The 18493-nt window shown below is 48.4% G+C and overlaps 3 protein-coding genes, 9 non-coding genes and 1 pseudogene across 12 annotated transcripts; all 13 read right to left on the minus strand.

The window, feature by feature from the left end:
• Nucleotides 1-188: 188 nt before the first annotated feature.
• On the minus strand, nt 189-270 carry TRNAS-UGA (transfer RNA serine (anticodon UGA)). Its single transcript has one exon. It is a non-coding gene; the product is annotated as a tRNA-Ser (tRNA).
• A 3649-nt stretch (nt 271-3919) lies between these two features.
• LOC149344418 (uncharacterized) lies at nt 3920-5138 on the minus strand. The gene has a single exon (XM_089542621.1). The coding sequence runs from the start codon at nt 5136-5138 to the stop codon at nt 3945-3947; it is 1194 nt and encodes a 397-aa protein (XP_089398747.1). The 3' UTR covers nt 3920-3944.
• A 144-nt stretch (nt 5139-5282) lies between these two features.
• Nucleotides 5283-5364, minus strand: TRNAS-UGA (transfer RNA serine (anticodon UGA)). The gene has a single exon. It is a non-coding gene; the product is annotated as a tRNA-Ser (tRNA).
• A 77-nt stretch (nt 5365-5441) lies between these two features.
• On the minus strand, nt 5442-5523 carry TRNAS-UGA (transfer RNA serine (anticodon UGA)). Its single transcript has one exon. It is a non-coding gene; the product is annotated as a tRNA-Ser (tRNA).
• An 86-nt stretch (nt 5524-5609) lies between these two features.
• LOC149344421 (uncharacterized) lies at nt 5610-7019 on the minus strand. Its single transcript, XM_089542622.1, has one exon. The coding sequence runs from the start codon at nt 6750-6752 to the stop codon at nt 5610-5612; it is 1143 nt and encodes a 380-aa protein (XP_089398748.1). The 5' UTR covers nt 6753-7019.
• Nucleotides 7020-10389: 3370 nt separating this feature from the next.
• On the minus strand, nt 10390-11577 carry LOC149344422 (uncharacterized). Its single transcript, XM_089547229.1, has one exon. The coding sequence runs from the start codon at nt 11575-11577 to the stop codon at nt 10390-10392; it is 1188 nt and encodes a 395-aa protein (XP_089403355.1).
• A 130-nt stretch (nt 11578-11707) lies between these two features.
• TRNAS-UGA (transfer RNA serine (anticodon UGA)) lies at nt 11708-11789 on the minus strand. Its single transcript has one exon. It is a non-coding gene; the product is annotated as a tRNA-Ser (tRNA).
• A 77-nt stretch (nt 11790-11866) lies between these two features.
• On the minus strand, nt 11867-11948 carry TRNAS-UGA (transfer RNA serine (anticodon UGA)). The gene has a single exon. It is a non-coding gene; the product is annotated as a tRNA-Ser (tRNA).
• Nucleotides 11949-12025: 77 nt separating this feature from the next.
• On the minus strand, nt 12026-12107 carry TRNAS-UGA (transfer RNA serine (anticodon UGA)). Its single transcript has one exon. It is a non-coding gene; the product is annotated as a tRNA-Ser (tRNA).
• Nucleotides 12108-13052: 945 nt separating this feature from the next.
• TRNAS-UGA (transfer RNA serine (anticodon UGA)) lies at nt 13053-13134 on the minus strand. Its single transcript has one exon. It is a non-coding gene; the product is annotated as a tRNA-Ser (tRNA).
• A 3667-nt stretch (nt 13135-16801) lies between these two features.
• On the minus strand, nt 16802-18493 carry LOC149344427 (uncharacterized; annotated as a pseudogene).
• Nucleotides 18028-18109, minus strand: TRNAS-AGA (transfer RNA serine (anticodon AGA)). The gene has a single exon. It is a non-coding gene; the product is annotated as a tRNA-Ser (tRNA).
• On the minus strand, nt 18186-18267 carry TRNAS-AGA (transfer RNA serine (anticodon AGA)). The gene has a single exon. It is a non-coding gene; the product is annotated as a tRNA-Ser (tRNA).

Below are 18493 nucleotides of genomic sequence, written 5' to 3' on the forward strand. Positions count from 1 at the left end.
CAATCCTGTTTCCGCGGCCATCGACGGCCGCTATCGCCGCTCCGTGGGAGCTCATGATCCTGCGTCCGTACACGCCAGTGGCCGGAAGTAGAATGACTCGGCCACGACTGCAACACGAGGGCGCTCTCGCTCGTCATCTCCAGTTCAATGAAGCGAGAGGACGCAAAATAAAACACAGCACTCTTTCGCGCAGTCGACAGGATTCGAACCTGTGCGGGGACACCCCAATGGATTTCAAGTCCATCGCCTTAACCACTCGGCCACGACTGCGACATGAGGACGCTCTCGCTTGTCATCTCCAATTCAATGAAGCGAGAGGACGCAAAATAAAATACAGCACTCTTTCGCGCAGTCGACAGGATTCGAACCTGTGCGGGGACACCCCAATGGATTTCAAGTCCATCACCTTAATTTTTTTTTCTTTATTTCCGGTATTCACATGTACATACAAAACAAACCGCAATCACCAACTAAGTTAAAAACGACCGCACACCTTGGGCGGACGTACTTAAAAGTCCTTCATCGACAATAACGGTTCCAAACGTGACAGCCATTCTGGGACACATTCCTGCAACTTTTGCTCCTCAAAAAAGTTTCTGATGCTTTCTCTAAAATACAGTCGTGCAGGTCTTACATCAGGATCAGCGTGCCGAACCGCCATTCTGCATTTCCAAATACTATGCAAGCACATTAACATAATCAAGTCAAAAGGGGTTCCGTCATCACTTTCTATTGGTAAGTAACGAATTCCATAGGCGTCGAGTGGAAACTCTTTTTTGATGGTACGCTGGAGCACATCCCAGAGGAACACAGCATCCCAACACTGCAGGAACACATGCTCAATTGTTTCTTCTTTTCTGCATATTATACAATGTGTACCCCATGGAACAAAAAAACCCCTTTGGACCATCCACGGTTTTACAGTGAGAGTTCCCGTATGGAGTTTAAAAAAGAAGGACTTTACACCAGCTGGTGTTTACATTGCTTTCACGCGCTTTAAAACGTTCTTCCCAAGGCCTGCTCTGTAAAGAGACCGATATAACGGTACGGGCAGAACCACATCGCAGAGATCTTTATAGAGCTTTTTCCCATTGACTTCGCTCAGATATTCAAGTGAAAACCGTGTTGACAGAAACCTGCACGAAATCACGACTTCACGCAGAAAGCCATGGACGCCGCCAGGCAAACTCCCGACGGGCACAACCATATTAGGCAGTTGCATCCCCAAGCGAAGTTGACAGATAGTACGTAAGAAAGGATGGTTCACATCCCTGAAGAAAAAGAAGCGATTGACCACTTGTCTCAAAAACAAATGCGCCAAACCAAGTCCTCCATTCCGAACTCGCAAAAACAAATTAGTGCGGCTTGTTCTTTCCCAAGATGATGCCCAAATGAAAACGGCGAACACGCGATGAAATTTTTGTATGTTTACCCTTGAGCAATGCAAGACTTGGAGGGTGTACCAAATTTTGCTAACTAAAAAAATGTTGCAAATTGTGGCTTTCGCAAACATCGACCAATTCCACCCATTCCACTTATTTGCTCTATCTCGAAGCTGGTCCACTTCTCTCCTCCAGTACGATTCATTATCCTTGTAACAGTCAAGGGGCACACCCAAGTATTTGACTGGAGTTCTAATCCCAGGCACTTAGACCAGTTTACAGCGCTACCACTAACAGTACAAAACCCTTTTACACATTGGACAGCATGCGCGACACTCTCAGTGTCTGCGCAGAACATCGCTACATCATCTGCGTAAGCCAAGAGACGGACTTCCGCTTCCTGCAGTTTGAAACCACGTACACAATCACTCTTTATGGCACTTAAACAAAGGGGCTCAATGTACAAACAAAACAACAGCGGCGAAAGGGGGCAACCCTGGCGCACCGAGCGCTGGACTTGGATGCGCTCTCCCACCACCTTGTTGATAATTAGCCGCGTTGAGCAATTCCGGTACGCCATGGAAACCCCGTCTCTTATAATTCTACCGACATTTACATAATCTAAAACACTCAACAGAACATCATGAGGCACCCTATCAAACGCTTTCTCCAAGTCTATTTGGAGCATTGCTACACGCGTACCCATTGCGTCGCAACACTCTAGTATACTTCGCGCTATGTGTATATTTGTTGAAATCGTCCGGCCTTTAATTCCGCATGTTTGATGCGGCCCCACTAATTCGTGAATAACTGCCTGCAGCCTCTTAGCCAATACCTTCATCATTATCTTGTAGTCACAATTCGTGAGGCAAATGGGTCGGTAAGACGTCACTCTGCGCAGTACAACTGGGTCTTCTGACTTCGGTATGAGGACCGTGTGGGAAGACGAGAAAGAAGGGGGTAGTACATTTCTATCGAATGCCTCGTTGTACACGTCCGCCAACACTGGAGAAAGAGCACCTTTTAAACATTTGTAAAAGGCTGAAGTCAGACCATCTGGTCCTGGAGATTTCCCCGGATGCATGCTTTCGATAGCGCTTCGCACTTCTTCGGCTGAAATAGGTGCCTCTATTATGTCTCTCGTTGTGTCGTCTAACCTTGGCATCAATGACAGGAAATCGTTGTTGAAACGATCTATGTCGACTGAAAAATTGGCAAAAAAAGCGCGGTAGTGCTCGTAGAAGGCGCGTTCGATGTCTTCCGCCGTATCGCTAACTTTTCCATTATGTTCAATTTCCGTTATCTGGTTGCGCCGTGCATGCCACTTCTCTGAGCTCAGCGCTCTCTTTGAAGGTGCTTCTCCCGCTATCAGCCTATCAGCCCTTGCTCTGACCAGAGCACCACGGTATCTTTCGACGTCAAACTGCTCTAGTTTGTGCTTTGGCGACCGAATATCGTCCATGAAAATGCCGGGCATTCGACACTCTTCACTTATCAATTTTTCCAGGTTCCTGCGCATCACTTTTTCTTCCTCTCGCTTTTCTCTGAATATAGCGCTCGATCGCTCTAGTGCTTTCATCTTGACTGCCTGCTTGAAGTTCTCCCATTTTTCGCTCATTGTCTTGTTATTCATCACATTCATTTCTTGAATTTGATTAGTTATAGCCGCCATGAACTGTTCGTCGTTGAGTATCTTTGAATTTAATTTCCACAACTGCCACTTGAAACTGTTTTTTCTTTCTTTTGCACTACCTATTACAAAACTGACTAAGCAATGATCACTAAATGAAACAGCACTCACTTGATATTGCCTGCAAAGTGGTATTACATCAAGGCTCATGTAAGCTCTATCTAGCCGAGCGTGACTGGATGCCTGAAAATGGGTATACTGTGCCGCTCTCCCACCGCCAAGACAATCGGCCACATCTTCCAAATTGCAGTCTCTTATTATCTCGCTTAGCAGAGTGGTGCTAGCGTCTTTGTATGGGCGGGTGCTAGTTTTATCATGGGCTGAAAGGACGCAGTTAAAATCACCAATAACAATGAGGAGCCTGTCACAGCGAATATATTGCTTCAGCTGCTCAAAAAATTGACGTCTTTCCTCGGCCACAGTTGGCGCGTACAAACAAATGACTCGCCACTTTGAAGAAAACAATGAAACATCGCATATAATAAGGCGACCTGACGGGAAAGTTATTACAGATTCAATTTTTGGACCAAGGCTCTCTCGCACAAATAGCACACACCCAGAAGAAGTACCCACGGCATGGCTCACAACAGCGCAGTATCGCGCTAGGAATCGGTGCACCATGCCTTCGGTTTCCACATCGCCCTCAACCTTTGTCTCCTGCACTGCTACAAAGTCCAAGTCAAAGTCGCTTACCAATCGGTACAATTGACTCTGCTTCCTCCTAGAGGCAAGCCCGCGAACGTTTAGAGTCGCGACACGAATTGACTTATCCCTTACAATTTTTTTTTTTCCAAGGCGGAGTAAATACCGGAGGCATGGCGCTTACCTCACAACTGGGCTGTGTTGCTGAGTGCCTTGGCACAAAGAATCCCTCAAGGCGGCAAAGGCGGTGTCTCCGCCTTCTTCCGCTCCACCGAAGTATTCGGGCGAGGACGATAGGGAGGGCGCCGCACAGGAGTCGTCTTGGCTGGTGGTTCATCCGTCCCGACCGCACCAGGGCCCGACACTTTTTCAACTGCATCGTGAGCTCGTTTTCCACTTGAGTTGGCACTGTCCGTATCGGTCCCCTGCATTGGCTCCGGTTCGCTGTGAGTCACAGCGGGTACGTTGAGAAGGCTGCTGTCAGCACTGCTGGTCTGCGCTCTCTCACCCCCATCATCTGGGCAATCTTGTCGAAGCTCGGCGACGGGTTCGTCTGCGACGACAGCGTGCTTATCTTTTCCGGTGTCCGATGAGCCTTTCTCGGCCGCCGAACTGAGGCTCGCCCTTGCTGCTTCTTCCGAGTCTGCCTCGTCCATGAGGTGATCTGAGGAATCAATTGCATCCACTGGTCCCGCGACGCTGGCGTACGTCTTGGGGCACTGGTCGTCCTCGTGGCCGAAGCGGCGACAACGCCTGCATCGCGGCACCTGGCAATCTCGACGTATGTGTCCAGTGCTCTTACAGCGCAAACAAAGCGGAGCGCGGCCCGGCACAACGGCAAGGGTCAACTCTCCGGCTATCTTCAGCTGGTGGGGGATGTCGTCTATCTTGACTCCCGCGTGCAATTTTAGTGCCACTGTGCGTGTCGTCGAACCTTTCTCCGTAACGCCTAGGGCACGCCACTTTTCTCGCGTCACCTCCGTCACCTTCCCATAAGGCGCCAATGCCACACGGACATCTTCATCTGTAACTCCGTGCAACAGCCAATGCAGCTTCAAGCGAACCTCCCGGTTATTTGGGTCGATAAGCAAACAACGACAATTTTTTACCTTGACATCGGAGGCAGAAAGTAGCTTCTGGGCAGCATCGGCGCTTGTCAGCGTCACCGCCCACACATGGTTTATCTGGTACGCCCCCAACGCTAAAACGTCGGGGAGCGCACCGAGCTCGGCCAAAGTGTCCCGGTAATCTTCGACACGGTACGGACGGGCCCTTGGGTCACCGTGCATAAAAACGGTGTTGGCGACGATGCGACCGGTAGGCAGATTCGGCAGAATAACTTGATAATCATCAGCACCAGAAGCAAAAAACCTGTTACCGCGGCTGGCTTGCGCCGCAAAAACCGCTCCGTGGGAGCCATCCATCCCGCGACCGCTTCGCTCGAAAGCCGGAAGTGGAATGCCATCGCCTTAACCACTCGTCCACGACTGCGACACGAGGACGCTCTCGCTTGTCATCTCCAATTCAATGAAGCGAGAGGACGCAAAATAAAATACAGCACTCTTTCGCGCAGTCGACAGGATTCGAACCTGTGCGGGGACACCCCAATGGATTTCAAGTCCATCGCCTTAACCACTCGGCCACGACTGCGACACGAGGACGCTCTCGCTTGTCATCTCCAATTCAATGAAGCGAGAGGACGCAAAATAAAATACAGCACTCTTTCGCGCAGTCGACAGGATTCGAACCTGTGCGGGGACACCCCAATGGATTTCAAGTGCATCGCCTTAACCACTCGGCCACGACTGCTTTTTTTTTCTTTATTTCCTTTTTCACAAGTACACACAATATTCACAAGTTTAAAACGCTTGCCAGCTTTCGGCGAGCGTGAGCATTTAAAACCGTTTCATATTGACAAGGTCATCTAACACAGGCAACCACTCTGGTGGTTCAGCCCGCACTTTGAAAGCCTCACGAAGAAATACAACACTTTCCTTGAAGTATTCTCTGGCAGGTTGGGGATTTACGTCTGCGTGGTGCACTGCCATTCTTGTTTTCCATATGCTATGAAGACATAGTACCATAATCATATCGTACGGCACCCCTTCGTGGTTTGAGGTCGGAAGGAAGCGGATGCCATATGGCGTTACCGGCAAATCTTTTCTCAAAGTGCGCTGCAATATGTCCCATAAGAATGTTGCATCTTCACAATCAAGAAAAATATGGTCAATAGTTTCTGGTTGCCTGCACGGTAAGCAGTCTATCGTCCATGGCACAAAGATACCCTTCTGCTCCAGCCACGGTTTAACGGGGAGAGTTCCGGTGTGCAAATGAAAGAAAAAAGTTTTCGCAGTAGGCCGCACTGGCATCCGCTTCACTCTTTTCAGTACGTCTTTGCCAGGCCCTGCTGAGCAAAAGGTGCGATACAGTGGTTCTGGCATAGATACATCAACAACAGCTTTATACAATTGCTTTCGAGCCACGGTGCTCAGATACTCTAATGAAAAACGCGCGGCGAGGAACTGGAAAGACCAGACCACTTCTCGTAGGAAGCCTCGCACACTCGGTCCACTGACTTGGGCAGAAGACACTATGAACCCTGGCATCATGTTACAAAGTCGCGTTTGGATCACAGTACGAAGGAAACCGTTCATTTGGTCTCGCACAAAGAGAAATGTAGAAACTACCTGTTTTAAAAACATGTGTGCCAAGCCCAGTCCGCCACTCTTCACTGAGCGAAATAAATTTGTACGGCTCGTACGCTCCCATGTTGATCCCCATATATACACTGCAAGCACTCTATGCAGCCTTTGAATGCTTGCTCTCGTCGCACACAATGCCTGGAGGACGTACCAGATCTTCGCTACCAGAAAGATATTGCACACAGTAGACCTTGCGAATATAGAAAGGTTTCGCCCTCCAAACTTCGTAGATTTTTCCTTTATTAGTTCTGCTTCATTTCTCCAATAGTCATTTGTGTCTCTGTAGTGGTTTAAAGGTATTCCTAGATATTTCGTTGGAACCAATTTCCACTGCATGCTTTCGAAGACTGCAGGAGGAGTGTCCCACTCTCCATGCCAAAAGCCTAAGGATTTGTCCCAATTGATAACGCTGCCTGTCACTTTGCAAAAATTAGTCGCAACGCTGACAGCTTTACTGATACTTGCTTGGTCAGAACAGAAAACCGCAATGTCGTCAGCGTACGAGAGCAGTTTAACTTCACTTGTGCTCAACTGAAAACCTTTTATTGCACTGGACGATATGATTTTCAAACAGAAAGGCTCCAGGTAGAGCGCGAACAGCAATGGAGATAAAGGACATCCTTGCCTGACAGAGGTCTTGATCTGAAAACTGACTGTTAATAAACAGATTCACAACAGCGCTACAGAACAAGGACAGAAGGAACACGAAAAACACAGGACGGGCGCTCACTACCAACTCTTTATTGCGTGAAAAACCAGCACAGATTTATACTATTTCCTGGACCACGTGATACACTGTCAGCCACGGGACACAGCGAAGGAACGCTTCACACGTTTGGGGAGTCATCACACAGCTCGACAGAACTCATAAAACGTGCATGCACTATCAAAAAATATAGCATTACCAAGCTAATGATAAAGGGACCGCAAGGAGTAGAATAGAAAGGGAGATTATTGAAGGTTTTTTGATTGAAAAGGCTGGGGACGAGTGCATCAGCAGCTCATCTGTCTGTTTACAGGAGAAAGAAAGGTCCTTTCTTGAACGGACGCGATTCTTGCGTTTTAACTGCTAGACATCCTGACAAACGGTTTTTCCTGCATCTCACCTTATAGTGTTTTATTTTGCGTTGTTTTGTTTGTTGACCTTATGCGGAACTTTGCTCCTCTGTCTTTTAAAGACTTTTAGTTGTTTTACCGTCTTCATTGCTTGGCCGGTGGTGGTTCATGTTTTTGTTCTTTCTTTTAGTTTTCCCTTTTTAACGATTGTTACTTTTACCGTGTTATTTGTTGGTGTCGGTTTCTTGTTTTCGCTTTTAGCCTGCTGACTGTGCCTATTGCCTAGCAACTTTTACTTTTTTCAACGCCATTTTGCTCATGCTTTTCTCATGCTTTTACGCCTTCTCGCTCTCTTGAATGTTTTTTACGTAGCCCAAAGATTCCGCTTTGCTTTGAAGTACTCATTTTCTTGCCTATCTGAGCTGCAGTTGTCATTGGCTGTAGCTGGTCCATGCACATCTTTGTATCTGTTAGTCCCTTTATCATTAGCTTGGTAATGCTATATTTTTTGATAGTGCATGCACGTTTTATGAGTTCTGTCGAGCTGTGTGATGACTCCCCAAACGTGTGAAGCGTTCCTTCGCTGTGTCCCGTGGCTGACAGTGCATCACGTGGTCCAGGAAATAGTATAAATCTGTGCTGGTTTTTCACGCAATAAAGAGTTGGTAGTCAGCGCCCGTCCTGTGTTTTTCGTGTTCCTTCTGTCCTTGTTCCGTAGCGCTGTTGGGAATCTGTTTATTAAGCATGAACCAACTAGCCCACACCAGAATCCTCTATGACTGTTAATGTTTTATTAATTATAATCCTGCTAAAAATATCTGCGTAACACATTTCTACACCTTCCAGCAGGACTGTACCGACGTTAATGTGTTCTAAAATGCTGAAAAGGACATTATGCGCAACTCTATCGAAGGCCTTCTCCAGATCTAGTTGCAACATCGCTACCTTCCCGCATAAGGCATCGCAGCACTCTAGGACGGTTCTAGCTACGTGTATGTTCGTTAGGATGGATCTTCCTTTAATACCACAAGTCTGGTGCGGTCCCACAAGCTCAGCTATAACACTTTGAAGCCGTCTGCCTAAAATTTTTGCAAAGACCTTATAGTCCGTGTTCGTCAGGCTTATTGGTCGATATGATCGCACTGACAACAACGTAGCCTGGTCATCTGTTTTGGGGATCAACACAATGTGGCTTTGCCTAAAAGAAGGCGGTAATTTCTTAACTCTGTATGCTTCTTTGAAAACGTTATAAAGAACTACTGCTATCTCCGTTTTAAAAGCTTTGTAAAATTCTGAGCCAAAGCCATCAGGCCCTGGCGACTTCCCTGCACTTAATTCATCAATCGCCCACTCTATTTCTGAAACGCTAATGGGCACTTCAAGATTTGCTTTTTCCTTTTCTTCAAGCTTTGGCATGAGCCTAAGGAAATCTCTTTCAAACCCTTCTAGTATCTGTGGTTCGTGGCCAAGCAGTTCTTGATAATAGTCGACAAAAGCGCGGCGAATCAGTTCTTGGTCTTGCACAACTTCATCTCTGTATCTTATCGCTTTTATTTCATTGCCCGACGCGTAGCTTTTTTCGTCTGAAAGGGCACGTTTAGTCGGTGTTAGTGTTTAGTCGCCCGTGCGCGTACTACAGCTCCTTTGTATCTGTCTGTATCAATTATTTCTAGTTTGCTTTTAACTTCTTTTATTTCTTTCGCAAACCTTCCCGGATCAATGGTTTCTACACTTAAATAAAAGTCAAGCTGACTTTGCAGTGCAGTTTCTTCTTTTTTCCGTACTCTCCGCAGCTCACTGGCTCTTTCAATGGCTGCTATTTTTGCATTTTGCTTAAAATCTTCCCATGCTTGAACATAACACTGCGGTTCACTCGCTAGTAGATCTCCAATTCTTTCTTTTATTTCCTTCACATACTGTTCATCATCGAGGATCTTAGCGTTGCATTTCTACAGCTCCCAGCTGAACTTGGCTGGTTTCCTTGGTCCTAGCGCACACGTAACCAAGCTATGGTCACTAAAAGAAACGCTTTTGACGTCATATTTTCTGCAGTGAGATGCCAGACCGGCCGAAACATATATTCGATCTAGTCTAGCATGACAGTTTCGCTGGTAGTGCGTAAAGCGAGGCACTGTACCGTTTGACAGAAAACACCCTACATCTTGTAATAGGTAGTCTTCCGTTAGCGAATTCAGCACGGATACGCTCGCGTCTCGTATCGGTAAACCTGTCATTCTATCTTCAACTCTGCATACGCAGTTGAAGACTCCCATCATTATAATGACCCTGTCACAGTTCAGATAGCATTCAACACTTTCAAAAAACACTCTGCGCTCGTTTGCTGCATTTGGAGCGTATATGTCAACTATACGAAACTTCTGGGCATGCAGCGTTATGTCACATACAATGAGCCTTCCAGAAGGGCACGCGTACACACTATCAACAGTTATTTCTCTGGTATGCTTCAGAAACAGAGCACAACCACCAGCTGTGCCAATTGCATGGGAAACACACACATTATAATACGTCCTGAACGATTCAACCATGCGGTTCGTTCCTTCCTCGCTTTCAACCTTTGTTTCCTGTATGGCAATTACATCCAAATCATTTTCCATAAAAAGCCGACTCAGCTGATACTGTTTTCTGCGCGCCGACAAGCCTCGCACGTTAAGCGTGCCTACATACAGAGGTGTTTGGAGAGTTACTGCCATTTCTTTGCCGTTTTAATTTCCACATACGAATCGCATGGTAGCACTTTGATTATCACGAGACAGCCAAACACTCACATTTTTAGAGCATATTCCACCCGCTCGAGCCATTTTGGTTGACACTTCGAGTTCGCCGTTGTGGCTTCGACGCACTGTCTTTCTGGTCGGTTCCGGAGTTGCCACTGTCCGGCTGGAAAAAAGACGCCACGTCACGTCGCCGGTGGTGCCGGCGGTTTCCGCTCGGGCCGTAGCTCGAGCGGTATTTTCGGCGCTGGCTTCAGGGTTGGCCTTCGAGTGGGCGTGGTCTTCACCGGCGGCTCATCCGTTGCAGTCTGGCCGGTCTTGTGCCCGTCTTTGTCGTCTTCATGCAGTCGTTTTGACGCAAGATTGCTGGCATTAGTCATGGTCACGTCTGTTAGTTCAGGCACTACCTCGACATCTTCACACGGTGCATTGCCTCTGTTCATTGGGTTACTCGTCAGTAGAGCCTCTTTGGTATCGGTCGAAGCGTTGGTATTCACTTTCTCATTTGAAGCTTCTTCCACTTCGTGCGCCTGTGCAGCCCTGCCTTCGCCAAGAGTTAGCGAGGTATCTGCCTCAGGCGTAGTTTCTGCCGCGTCTGCCTCATCCATTAGATGCTCTGTCGACAGTTCCTCGTTTGCTTTCCGGCCTGCCACGTTTGCGTAGGTACGCACGCATGTGCTTTCATCATGGCCATATCGCCGACACTTGGTACAACGTGGCACTCGGCAGTCACGCCTAATATGACCCGTAGCATGGCACCTCAAGCACAGCGGGGGCCGTCCAGGAACGACGAGAAGAGCCATGATTCCTGCGACTCGCAGCTGATGGGGCAGATCTTCTATCGTCACACCAGGCTTGAGCTTCAGGCCAACCGTGCGCGTAGACGAGCCTTTGTCTGCAATTCCTTGTACTCGCCAGCGTTCCTTGTAGACATCAGTCACTTCTCCGTACGGTGCCAGCGCAGAGCGCACTTCTTCCGCTACGTTATGTAGCACCCAGTAAAGCTTGACACGTACTTCTTGGTTTTCAGGGTCGACAACAAGGCACCGTTTCTCTTTCACCTTTACTTCGCCGGTTTGCACCATCTGCTTAGCAGCTTCGGCACTTTTAAAAGTGACGGCCCAAACGTGGTTCATCTGGAACGCCCCCAGATCTATCACTTCAGGGAGCACTCCGAGATGAACTAACATGTCCCGAAAGTCTTCCACCCGGTAAGGCCTGGCTTTCAAATCCCCGTGAAGAAAAACAGTATTCATAACAGACGCACCTGTTGGCAGTGGCGGTAGAACAACTTGATAATCCTGGCTTTCTTCAGCAAAAAACCTGTTACCGCGGCCCTGCTGGGCCGCTGACACCGCTCCGACGGAGCTCATGATAACGCGTCCGTTCACTAGCGCAGCCGGAAGCAGAATCCGGCCACGACTGCAACACGAGGGCGCTCTCGCTTGTCATCTCCAATTCAATGAAGCGAGAGGACGCAAAATAAAATACAGCACTCTTTCGCGCAGTCGACAGGATTCGAACCTGTGCGGGGACACCCCAATGGATTTCAAGTCCATCGCCTTAACCACTCGGCCACGACTGCAACACGAGGGCGCTCTCGCTTGTCATCTCCAATTCAATGAAGCGAGAGGACGCAAAATAAAATACAGCACTCTTTCGCGCAGTCGACAGGATTCGAACCTGTGCGGGGACACCCCAATGGATTTCAAGTCCATCGCCTTAACCACTCGGCCACGACTGCGACACGAGGGCGCTCTCGCTCGTCATCTCCAGTTCAATGAAGCGAGAGGACGCAAAATAAAACACAGCACTCTTTCGCGCAGTCGACAGGATTCGAACCTGTGCGGGGACACCCCAATGGATTTCAAGTCCATCGCCTTAGCCACTCGGCCACGACTTTTTTTTCTTTATTGCTTGGCTTCGACATTACAAAACAGAACATAATAAAATGTACATACACTATACAGAGTTAGCCAGGATCCCAAAGAGTGGGCCTGACTTAGTTTAAAATTCTCTTAAAGTTACGAGGGGTTCCAGCCTTGGTAACTACCCAGGAACCTCTACTATTAGCTTTTGTTCTTCCAGAACATTGTGCATACTTTCTCTAAAATACATACGGGCTGGCCGTGCGTCAGGGTCACAATGATACTCTGCCATGCGGGAGCGCCATATACTGTGGAGGTCCACCAGCATGACTAAGTCTAAGGGAACCCCATCCTCGTTTTTGGTTCGCAAAAACCTTATTCCGTATGAGTGGATTGGAAGCTGTTTCTTTAAAGTCCTCTGCAGCACGTCCCAAAAATAGACCCCTTCCCAACAGTGCAAAAAGACGTGATCAATTGTCTCCGGCTGTTTGCATATGAGACAATGCGACCCCCGAGGAAGAAATAACTGTTTTGCCTCAAGACAAGTTTTCACAGGTAAAGTTCCAGAGTGTAACTTAAAGAAGAAACTCTTGACTCCCGGTGGCACCTTCATTTTCTTTACCCTTTTCAATACGTTGTAGCCCGGCCCTCCACAGTACATGGCCCTGTACAAGGGCACCGGAAAGAGGATGTCACACAAATCCTTGTACAAATCTTTCCGGCTCACATCACTCAAATATTGTTTTGAAAATCTAGCATTCAAAAATCGGACGCTGGCAACTATCTCCTTGAAAAACCCAAAAATGCCACCCGTCACACACTCAGTTGAAATCACAAAGTCTGGCAAAGCCCTACCGAGCCTTACTTGGCACACTGTGCGCAGAAAAGGATCATTCACATCGCGCAAAAACAAGTATCTATTGACCAATTGCTTCGCAAATAAATGTCCAATCCCGAGTCCTCCATCCCATACCCTTTCGCGCAGTCGACAGGATTCGAACCTATGAGGGAACACCCCAATGGATTTCAAGACCATCGCCTTAACCACTCGGCCACGACTTTTTTTTTCTTTATTGCCGGTCTCCGACAGTGAGCACTAGTACAGGACGATACACTAAAACAAAAACAGAAAGAAACAAAAGATGCAGTAGCAGTCAGCTTTGCACTGACATTGTCGCATTAAAATTCCTTCAGCACTGTCAAGGCTTCTACTCTCGGCAACCACTGTGGTACACGCTAAGCGATTACTGAACTTCGACAAATCGGGATATACTCTCGCGAAAACACATCTGTGCGGGCCTCGCGTCCGGATCACCATGGAAACCGGCCATGCGAGAACGCCATACAGAGTGGAGGCCAGCCAGCATTATGAGGTCAAATGGAAACCCGTCTTCATTATTTACTGCTAGGTATCTAATGCCGTGAGGGTCCAGTGGGAAATCTTTTTTGACCGTCCTCTGCAGAACATTTCAAATGTACGCCCCTTCCCAGCAATGCAGAAAAACATGGTCTATAGTTTCGGGCTGTTTGCATATCATACAGTCCACGGTAAGAAAAAACCCCATTGCTCTAGAAATTTCTTTACTGGCAGTGTTTCCGTATGTAGCTTGAAGAAAAAGGACTTCATGCCAGGTGTCACCTGCATTCTCTTTACCCTTTTTAAAACATCCTCACCGGGCTGTCCACTATGCACGGCTCTGTACAATGGTTCTGGGAAAATGCTGTCACATACACCTTTGTACAGTGTTGTTCTTTTCACTGAAAGAAGATAACCATTTGAAGAACGCGTCGACAAAAATCGTACACTAGTTACTGCCTCCTTGAAGAAACCTGAAATGGGTCCGGGCATCCCATTTGTGCCAACAACAAAACTAGGCAGCGCACATGCACACTGTGCGCAAAAAAGGATTGCTTGTGTCACGAAAAAACAAACCTATTTGCAAGTTGTCGCACATAGAGATGCGACAGGCTGAGATCCTCCTTCACCCTTCACCCTTCTGAACAAATTCGTTCGACTACACTTTTCCCATTGTGATGCCCATATAAAGGTGGCGAACACTCTGTGCAGCCTTTGCACATTCAGCCGCGAGCAGTGCAGTACCTGCATCAGATACCATAGCTTACTTACAAAAAAAAAGGTTACACACCGTGGCCCTGGCGAAGAACGATAGAGGAACCCCCTTCCACCTGTCTGCTTTTTCTCGCGTTTCCTGCAGCTGGCTCAGCCAGAGGTCATCATTGTTTTTGTAGAATTCCAATGGGACACCCAGGTACTTCGCTGGGGTGTTCACCCACGTCACGCCAGCGAATGTGTCTGGGGTTGTCGCCCATTCTCTATGCCAGAATCCCAGGCATTTACCCCAGCTAATTAAACTGCCCGTGAGATCCCGAAAACACTTCACTACTTCAACCGTTGCTGTAATACTTCCTTGGTCGATGCAGCATACGGCGACATCGTCGGCTATGCTAAGAGCTTTACTTCAGAAGCTTGCAGTTGAAACCCACGAATTGAATCATTCTGTATGATAACCAAGCATAGCGTTTCAATGTACAGACAAAATGAAAGTGGGCTCAGGGGGCAGCCCTGGCGTACCGAACGATGCACGGCAATGGGGGCCCCCATTGACTTGTTTATGATTAGCTGCGTGGTGCAATTCCTGTACGCCATGACCACTCCCTCTTTGATAATCGAGCCGACATTAATGTGATCAAGAACAGCGAACAAAATAACATGTGGGACGCAGTCAAAGGCCTTCTCTAGGTCGAATTGCAGCACAGCGACACAAGCTTTCATGATGTCACAGCATCCAAGCACGCACCGTATCTTATGTATGTTACTGACTATAGACCTGCCACTGATTCGACATGCCTGGTGGCATCCTACTAGGTCTTTAATCACTGTTTGGAGTCTGCTCGCTAAAACTTTCATTAAAATTTTGTAGTCCACGTTGGTTAAAGAGATTGGTCTGTAATATGTCACAAGTCTAAGTTTTTCCTCATCATCAGTCTTGGGGATAAGAACAGTGTGTGATGTACTATAGGACTGTGGTAGAGCTTTCATTCGGTACGCCTCATTGAACACTTCCGTGAGCACTGCAGACAGCTTTTCTTTGAAAAACTTATAAAAGGAGGCGGACAAGCCATCGGGCCCAGGCGACTTTCCGTTGTTTAAGTTTTCAATGGCAAGGCGCACTTCACCTTCAGTTATTGGTCGCTCCAAAATTTCTCTTATCTGATCGTCCAATCTCGGCATGTGGGCAAGAAACGTCTTTTTAAACCCGTCCAAGTCGGCAGGATGGAACGCAAACAGCGCCCGATAATGCTCAGAGAACTCTCGCCTAATGCCCTCATTATCATTCACCACGACGTTATTCCGCTCTATCTCTGCTATGTGGCTTCGTCGGGCGTTTGTCTTTTCAAATTCTAAAGCCCGATTCGTAGGCACCTCGCCTGCTTTCAGTGAATTTGTTCTCGCACGCACCAGCGCACCCCGATAACGCTCTTTTTCGATCAATTGCAGTTTCTGCTTTAGATTCCTGACGTCATCTTTGAAAATACCGGGCGTTTTGCACTCCTCTGCTATCAGTTTCTGCAATGTTGTTCGCAGCTTGGTTTCCTTCATTTTTTCGTGGAAGCAAATCGCACTGGCACTTTAATCTTCTGCTTGCATAGTTCCCACTGCTGACCGAGATTCAGGCTACTGTTGGGTTTTAGTCTGTTAATTTTTTCTAATGCTTTTGCTACGAATTGTTCGTTGCCAAGTAGCTTAGAGTTCATTTCCCGCATGTCCCATACAAAGTGTTTCAATTGTTTCTTTGTTCCTATTGCGCATTTAACCAGGCAGTGATCAGTAAAACACATCGGTACAACGTCGTAACTACGGCACCTCGGGATCACATCCAGAGAGACGTAGGTGCGATCCAGGCGTGAGTGGCTAGCACCCTGGAAATGAGTGTACTTTACAGCGCGTGCGCTCTGCAGGCATTCAGCTACATCTGTTAATTCCGCTTCGGCAATGACCTCAGCTAATAAATCTGTACTCCTGTCTCGAAAAGCTGTGCAGCTGGTTTTGTGTGCAGACCTAAGCACGCAGTTAAAGTCCCACAAAATAAAGAGGCGTTTTTCAGGCATCACGTACTGTCTGACATAGGCAAAAAAATTATATCTTTCCTCCACTGTATTAGGCACATACACACAAATCACCCGATATTCCGCTTCACACAGAAGGAAGTCACACACTATTAATCTCCCAGACGCGCATGCCATGATGCTTTAAACAATAAGACCGGGCAACTTTTTCACAAAGAGCACACATCCTGCTGACAACCCAACAGCGTGGCTAACGACGGCGTAGTACCTCGCTGTGAAACGCAGCACCAAGCTCGCAGTCTCCCCTTCTCCCTCGCCTCTTGTCTCCTGAACAGCTAGAATGTCAATGTCGTTTTCTGTTACTAGCCGACACAATTGACTTTGTTTTCGTTTGTATGCTAATCCTCTGACATTTAAAGTAGCTACACATACAGACGGTTCAGGAGTCATTTAGGTTTGCAGTAGGAGGGAGGCCCGGAGCATGGTGCTTACCTTTAGCATCTAGCCTACCGCTAGACGCCTCCGGGGCCGTCCGGTTGGCTGCTGTCGCTTTTCGACGGGGGAGGCTTGTCGGCAGGCTTCCTGTCCACGTTGACGTTTGGTCGCGGCTTGATGATAGCCCGCCGTCCTTGCGCCGCTTTCACTGGCGGCTCGTCAACGCTGCTTGCAAGCACCTTGTCGTCGTGGTATCCGGAGACTTCGTGGGGGCGTTTCGTTGCCGTACCGGTACCCGTTGTAACGGACGCGCCATTGAGTGGTGCTCCTGTCCCTTGGACGATAGAGGCAGTTGAGCTCGACGACTCGCTCCGCTTTTATCAAAGTCCTGCTGCACCGGTGGTGGGCCAGCCACCGGCTGACTGGAACGGTCTGCACTTGTGTCCTGAGGTACACCAGCGAGGGCTGATAGTTCTGCCACTGCAATAGGCACGGGCTCACCCGTTCCTTTCGACGCGTCCTCTGCTTCGGTCGCGTCCATTAAGTGCTCGGCTTCCTCCCTTGCACTCGGTCCCATTGCCGAGGCATACGTGCGAATGCACTGGGAGTCCTCGTGTCCGAAACGCCTGCAGCTCGAGCAGCGCGGCACCTTGCACTCTCTCCTGACGTGGCCAGTGCCGTGACAGCGCAAGCACTGCATCGGACGACCGGGTGCGACGATTAAGGCTAACTCTCCTCCAACCCGTATTTGATGCGGCAAGTCTTCAACTGCCATGCCCCTCTTTAGCTTCAGAACGACGGTCCTCGTCGTGGAACCCTTGTCGCTCACACCTTGCACACGCCACCGCTCTCTACTAACGTCCATGACGGTCCCAAACGCCACTAATGCGGTCCTCACGTCTTCGTCAGCCACACCGTGCAACAGCCAGTGAAGCCTGAGCCTCACCTGCTGATCCTGTGGGTCGATGATGACGCAGCGACGCTTCTTCACGTTTATTTCCTTAAAACCCAGCAGCAGCTTTGTAGCCTCCGCGCCATTAAGGGTGACTGCCCACTCGTGATTTACCTGGTATGCTCCCAGGGCCACCACGTCCGGCAGCAAACCAGTCGGAAGGAGAGCGTCTCTTAAATCTTCAACCCTCTAGGGTCGCGCTCGCACGTCGCCATGCAAAAACAGGGTGTTCCTAACGATGCTTCCTGTTGGCAGTTGGGGCAGTATAAGCTGATAATCGCCGTCATCGCTATCGGTGATCCTGTTTCCGCGGCCAGCCAGGGCCGCTATCGCCGCTCCGCCGGAGCTCATCAGCGTCCGCACCGAACGGTAGCCGGAAGTAGAATCACTCGGCCACGACTGCCGCCTATGGAGCACTCACTGAGCAACCCCTCTCTGGCAGTGCATGAAGGGGCAAAATAAATAAAAAGATTCTTTAGCGCAGTCGACAGGATTCGAACCTGTGCGGGGAGACCCCAATGGATTTCTAGTCCATCGCCTTAACCACTCAGCCACGACTGCTGGATAGCGTGCACGCATTGAGCATGTTCTATTTAACAATCTAGGAAGGGACAAAATAAATAAAAAGACCCTTTGCCGCAGTCGACAGGATTCGAACCTGTGCGGGGAGACCCCAATGGATTTCTAGTCCATCGCCTTAACCACTCGGCCACGACTTTTTTTTATTGCCAGGATTGTAGTCAAAATGAAAGGGTACAAACAGTAAAACATATCAATATCAGCCACACTTGGGCTAACATGACACTAAAATTTTTTTCAGACACACCAATGCATCCAGACAAGCAATCCATTCTGGTGGATCAGGGAGCGCTCGATAAACTTCTCTGAGACATACGATACTTTCGATAAAGTGGTCTCTGACAGAACGCACGACACGTTCGGCAT

This window comes from Amblyomma mixtum, chromosome 5, assembly GCF_055824585.1.
Source record: "Amblyomma mixtum isolate Tamu chromosome 5, ASM5582458v1, whole genome shotgun sequence".
Taxonomy (NCBI): Eukaryota; Metazoa; Arthropoda; class Arachnida; order Ixodida; family Ixodidae; genus Amblyomma; species Amblyomma mixtum.